Below are 6,910 nucleotides of genomic sequence, written 5' to 3'. Positions count from 1 at the left end.
AGCACTAGTCCCCCCACCCTCTCCCTCCACAGAGCACTAGTGCCCCACCTTTGCTCCCCCAAAAAGTATCAGTGCTCCCTCACACTGTCACTCTACAGAGCACCAGTCCCAACACACTTACCTTATACAGAGCACCAGTGCGTCCTCACTTTCCCTCCACAAAGTATCAGTTCTCCCTACACTCTCCCTCCACAGGGAACCAGTACCCCTCACTTTCCTTCCACAGAGAACCAGTGCCTCCACCCTTGTCACCGAATACTCTGTATTCTCAACAGATGAAAGGCATCGGTGCTGATTGCTTACCAACTGACTTAGCGTGCTGCCCACCATCCAGCTATTACAAACTCATGAATTAATATTGTGTGGTGGCAGTGGCACTGTTTTCCATTGTACTGTTGTATAGAGTGTGAAGAGGTGGTGGAATCAATCTATTCTTTGTCATTTGAACTCTTTGTACTAATAAATTATTTGTATGTTTAGACAAGTACTCCTCCCTCTAATACCACTTCCCTGCTCACCAATTATATTGCTTTTCAGTTTGTGAATACCGGACTCACAGCCCTCTGGAAGCCTCTAAATACTCCAACTATACATTTATCTTATCTCTTCGTTCTTCCTGTACAATGTCCATCCTGCCTTATTGTTGTCACCTTGTACACTACTCATTCTGTCTGATCATTGCCTACCTGTACATTACCCATCCTGCCTTATCATTGCCTACCTGTACATTACCCATCCTGCCTTATCATTGCCTACCTGTACATTACCCATCCTGCCTTATCATTGCCAACCTGTACATTACCCATCCTGCCTTATCAGTGTCTTTTTGTACACTAGTTATCCTGTCTGTCTATCTGTGAACTACTTATATTGCATGCTTCTTGTCTATGTGTGCACTACTCATTCTGCCTGAATGTGGTCTTCCCATCCTGCCTCATAATGTTCATCCTTTACCTTTCTTTCCTACCTAATCATGGTCTTCCTGTACACCACCCATGTTTCCTGTTCATTGTCTACCAATCCTGCCTGATCATGTCTTCCTGTACACTAATGATGCTGCCTGTTCATTGTCTATCTGTGCTCTACCCATCCTGCCTGATCTTTGAATTCATATACACCACCCATTTTGCCTAATAATTGTCATCAGTACACTACTCCTCCTACCTGATAAATGTCTTCCTGTATACTACCCATCCTGCCTAAATGTTGTCTTCTGTACTCCTCCTACCTGATAAGTGTCTTCCTGTATACTACCCATCCTGCCTAAATGTTGTCTTCTGTACTCCTCCTACCTGATAAGTGTCTTCCTGTATACTACCCATCCTGCCTAAATGTTGTCTTCTGTACTCCTCCTACCTGATAAGTGTCTTCCTGTATACTACCCATCCTCTCTAAAAACTGGTTTATGTACACATCCATCCTGCCTGATAATTGCCTTCTTGCACATATTAATTCCTGTACATTATACATCCCTCCTGGCCCACTCTGTTCTCTTATGTTATTGGTATACTCTTCGTCTACACCACCCCTATGCCTCACGCCTGATTATCTTGTCTGTAGAATGGGGTGTGTTTTAGGAAGAGGAAAATAACTGGAACAAAGAGCGAGTTCAGTTTGAAAGTGTTTGAAAATGTTTATTTCACAGATTACTTACTGTACATAATTTGACTCCATTGTCAATAAATTTACTGACACTTCCACTCATGCAGCAATAAAAATACATACACTGTACATGCCTGTGACAACCCCAGCCACCATACATGTGACCTGTCCCTCACTACATGATGGGCATCGCCACAAAGGCGGGTGCCTCCTCTCTTTAACACAGCGAGCTAATCTGGCTCTTACTGCACCCCCATTTACAGCATGTGTTGGACAAACCCAATGCCGCTTCCCTTCCCCTTCTCTCCACGCCCCTTAGGGAGTCCTCCGATGACGGTGCTGCCCCATGTCTTCCAACAGATGATTCTCTCCAGCTCTGGGGGGCTCCATAGTCCATTATGTCACTGTTGTGAGAGCGCAAGTTGCTTGCCCACTCGCTGAACACCTCATCCTCTTCTGAGTCTACGTCTGTGGATCCTAGGTTCCCAAATATCTCCGTGGGGTCCCCTGGAATACATAGACAACCATATGATCCCCACATATATATTTATATATACTGTAGCACAGCACCACATGCCCTTAACACAGAAGTCATATAATTGGTTGGGAAGCGTTGGGACGACATAACAACAATGACATTGTCTGACCACAGGTCTCCATCCCTTCCCAAAAAGTTATACCAAAACTACGACTCTCTGGTGCCTGATATCTTCAGCTATATTCAGAATGTATTTCACATTATAAAGCACCCATCAGGGGGGAGTATAACACCACTACTTAACTTTGTACTGTCCACAACAGCTGGGCAAGGCTAAGAATCCTGGTGGTATAACTCACCGATTCAAACCTTTGGGGTCTATTTATAAACAGCAAACACGACCCTTTGCCCTGCGAATATCTGTGAATGTTCACTTTGATAATGCCAAAAATTAACATTCTTAATATATTTTATTTCCATTTTGAATATATTGTGATGTAATTCTACATTATGGCCAATTGATGGAGCCGAGGACCATAGGAAAGACATACTTATCTCCCGTACTCATCAGCTCCATCTAGTGGCCATAATGTAGTATTACATCACAATGCATTAAACTGAAGAAATAATAATATACTGTGTGTATCTATCTATCTATCTATCTATCTAGAATATAGATAGATAGATAGATAGAACGTTTGTTTTTGACATTATTCACCCAGAATAAACATTCACAGGTATTAAAAGGTTGAAGGTCCCTGTGAGTCGTTTATAAATAGCCCCTAAATGTGATAAAATTACAATGTGCAATGATTGATCGCAGCATTCGTAACATTAAAATAATGTTGGCACGGTCTATAAATAACTTTGTTATCCTTATTTATTCCCATTGGAAAGTTCTCTGACCGTTGAGACAAAAGACAGAAGGACTTTCTATAGCAATGACTACAGACGAAGGTGCACATGCATGAATGAAGCAGAACCCAACTAGGGGAGGTTTGAAGAGGCTGCGTGATTCTTGGTGGTCTCGGAGAAGAGGGGACAGCAACTGTCCATTAAGTGCTGGGTCTACAAGACAGAACTGCACCAAAATACATATTTCTGTAGCTAGAGGACACAGCTTCACATCACAGTTTCCCAAAATGTTGCTTGCCGTGTGAGACCTGTGTCCAGCCGTAAAATAACATTATACTAAGAAGGCTGGTACATTGCGTAAGCTAGAACAAGCACATATGCAGGCCGTGCTTCCTGAGTGCCGTACCATGATTGTGCTTTACTGTCCGTCTCTCTCACTGCAAGTCTACCAGTCATAGCTGACTGATTGACAACAATGCACTCCATGTAGCTGAGGACAATGCACTCCATGTAGCTGAGAGGTTATCTCAGCAGGCTGAATGGCTTTAGGTTAAAGAGTCACTAGATGGAGATTCTACAAACCTGTGAATGGAAATGTAGAACGGCAATCAAATAAGAATGAGTTACATCAATGATGACATTCAGGTAAATATTACAATAAGTCTATATGCTGTATGTGCTCATATGCGATATGCCACGTCACTGCTGTCTGTGACCCCCTTTGGGGAGATTATACCTCACTTCCTGTCCCCCGTGACAACAGGGCAAGAAATGAGATACAGGAAGACATAGACTGTAACAATAATCTGAGAGCACCTCTAACATTTCATTTTAAAAAGTGTTTTGTCATGTTCTGTGTCCCCAATGGGGAAAGTTTTGTTTCATCTTCTCCCAACAAGCATCTCCCTGGTCTTGTCTCCGCCCCCCTGTAGTTTCCTGTAGTGGGTGGAGTCTGATGGGCCCCTCCCACAGATCTGCTGTCTGCACAGCCTATGTACAGCACAGTGATGATGTCACTGCTGCATTTATATGGTAATATCTGGGATTGCAAAGGCATTTGCTGCACACAAAGTAGATTTACATCCTTTGTGACTATTGAGGATTACATTCTAAAGAAAAGTATTTCGTGCCCGGGGTTCAGCTTTAAATATCTGCTCCCCTTTACCAAACAACACCAAAGCCACTTAATTTTTGCTGCACATTAGGACTCCAGAAACAGTATCTACCTCCTGTATTTTCCGGCGTGGCCTGACCCCTGGAGTCTCACTCGTCTTGCTGCATTCTCCGTAGGAGAAAAGAAAAATCCATCAGCAAGCATGAGGCCACAGGTAGACCAACCTGGAACCTCAATAACAGAAGGCTGAGCTTATTTTATCCGATCTTAGCAATAAGAGTGTTCTACATATATATTGAGCCTCAAAGAGGACCTGTGAGACCCTCACTATGGGGCCAATGTATAAATCTTCCTCTCAGCTGGGTGAATGCTGTTCACATGGCACTACCGCCACTAGATGGCACTGAGGAGCACAGCAATAGATGTATAAATCAGCCCCTATGTGTCTACGTGAAGATCAATCACTGCAAGACACGTCAATCCTGAATCTAGCTCTACACTCAACAATGTCAGCTTCAATCGGAAGTTTCTTGTGCCGGATATTATATCAAAATATCAAAAAATGTTTAAAAAAAATACATTTTGGGTTAAAGTCGATGAATTCGAAATTGTATAAGATGTTCTAATATACTTACCGGCCTGCAGGGCTTCATTCCTCCTCCACCGGGACCCCCCGCAGGTAAAGATGACGGCCCGTATGAATTCCCTGCCGCACAGCTTCACTCCGATGTTGGGCACCCGGACACTGGCATGAGCTCCACCGTGCCAGGCCAGCAGCCAGAGGATCATAGTGAGGGCTGGCGTCAGGCGCTGCATGCTTGTCGGACCGGAGCGCACAGGTGGCAGGAGGGAGACTGAGCACCATCCGCCGCCGGCCACCTTCTTATAGGCAGGCGTCGCGGACCTGAGGCAGGAGATAAGGACCCTCGCTCACCGCCACCCCCTCCCCGGACCAGCCCTGAGAACAGAGATAACCTTTCAAAAGGATAATCAAGGGAGAATTATTCAAGGCTCGTCAGTCGGTGTAATCACCCTGACACATCCATGTCACCAAGAGATGAGCAAGAAGACTCAACTCTGCCGGATGGTACCGGAGGTGGTCCGGGTGGGGGGAGCCGGGATACAATGGAGTCTATTGGCCATTCACCAGTAGAATTAGGGTAAAATTTCATTTTCAAAACTTTGGCTCCATTTCTTAATGGTTAGTGGTAGTCCGGTAGTCGTAGTCTTCCTTAAAGGAGAACTATGGGGTTAAGGCTTTTCCTTATACTGAGACGCCGCAGCTGAAGCGCATCCCGACAATTATGCCGGGATCCGCCCAGCTGTGTGACTGACAGCTGGCTCTGCCTATCTAGAGGCAGAGCCAGCTGTACCTGCCCCCCTCCCCCGTCCGTTCCGCCAGTCAGCGCTGGCAGATCGGAGCGGGGAGGGGGGAATCCAGCCCCTCCCCGTTCCGGGCTGAGAGCCGTGACAGGATCGAGAGGTGAGCGAACGCCGGTATGTGTTCGCTCACCTCACGATCTATTGAGCCGACCTGTGACAGTCTCATTGTCACAGGTCGGCTAGAACTATGAGATGAGTGAAAAGCACTCACCTCATACTTCTCCTTTAAAGTAGTATTAAACTCTCATTTTTGCAACATTGGTTCAATTTTCTAATGTCGAGTGGTAGTAGTGTCAAGATTGAATCCAGATCAAGCAAATATACATTTCCCAGCATAGCATTGCTTTATATTTTTCCCCAAACACTTACAGCCATCGTGTTTCTGAACAGCTCCAACTCTCTCAGCTCGGGTTCCCTGAACTTCCTCTCCAGTACAAGATAACAAGGGACAGAGCAGACTACAGCAGATGTTCATGTACTAGACTGGAGAAGGGAAGAGGGAGGAGAAGAATGGCTTGCCTAGCTGTGCCTGTGTGTTTGTGACATGAGTTTACTTCTGTTCCAAATTGAAATTTGGAAAAAATGTCAGTAAATTCAGATATTCAGATGCCTCCAAATTTCAACTAATATGCATTTATTTTTCTAAATTTCGCCCGAATTTCCAAATTTCCTATTCTAGTGACTAGTATGGACTAAGATCACCAGCACAGACTAAAATGACTAGTAGGGACTAAGATGACCAGTATGGACTAAGAGGACCAGTATAGACTAAAATGGCCAGTATGGACTAAGAGGACCAGTATAGACTAAAATGACCAGTATGGACTAAGACTGGGTTCACACCTAGGCGTATAGAATATGCGCGTTCGTCGCGCGTCTCGTGTCACGCGTTTGTCGCTCGATTCGCGGTAAAAAAACGTGCGACAAACGCGCGTTTCCGAGGGCTACTTGGCTGTATCCCAATGGAAACGCGCGACAAAAACGCCCCAAAGAAGCTCCTGTACTTCTTTGGGCGCAGGACGTTTTGTAGCGCATTCATACGGCCTGTAATACGCCCAGGTGTGAACCATAGCCATAGGAAATAATGGGATTTCGGTGTTTGAGCATTTTGCAGAGCGTTCGAACCCGCTACAAAACGCCCAGGTGTGAACAGGGCCTAAGAGGACCAGTATAGACTAAAATGACCAGTATGGACTAAGAGGACCAGTATGGACTAAAATGGCCAGTATGGTCTAAGATGACCAGTAGAGACTAAAATGACCAGTACGGACTAAGAGGAGCAGTACATACTAAAATGACCAGTACAGACTAAAATGACCAATACGGACTTAGATGACCAGTACGGTCTAAAATTACCAGTATAAACTAAGATGACCAGTATGGAATAAAATGACCAGTACAGACAAAAATGACCAGTACGGAATAAGATGACCAGTACGGAATAAGATGACCAGTACGGAATAAGATGACCAGTACGG

The 6,910-nt window shown here is 44.9% G+C and overlaps 1 protein-coding gene across 1 annotated transcript; it reads right to left on the bottom strand.

The window, feature by feature from the left end:
• Positions 1–1,608: 1,608 nt before the first annotated feature.
• RLN3 (relaxin 3) lies at positions 1,609–4,935 on the bottom strand. Its single transcript, XM_018570462.1, has 2 exons — positions 4,685–4,935; positions 1,609–2,109 (listed from the first exon to the last, which is right to left on the bottom strand). Exons 1-2 carry the CDS (start codon positions 4,863–4,865, stop codon positions 1,820–1,822), a joined length of 471 nt encoding a protein of 156 aa, XP_018425964.1. The 5' UTR covers positions 4,866–4,935; the 3' UTR covers positions 1,609–1,819.
• Positions 4,936–6,910: the final 1,975 nt, after the last annotated feature.

Source organism: Nanorana parkeri, unplaced genomic scaffold (genome assembly GCF_000935625.1).
Source record: "Nanorana parkeri isolate BGI_ZX_2015 unplaced genomic scaffold, ASM93562v1 scaffold1536, whole genome shotgun sequence".
In the NCBI taxonomy this organism is placed as follows: domain Eukaryota; kingdom Metazoa; phylum Chordata; class Amphibia; order Anura; family Dicroglossidae; genus Nanorana; species Nanorana parkeri.
This window is presented reverse-complemented; position numbering and strand designations above follow the sequence as displayed.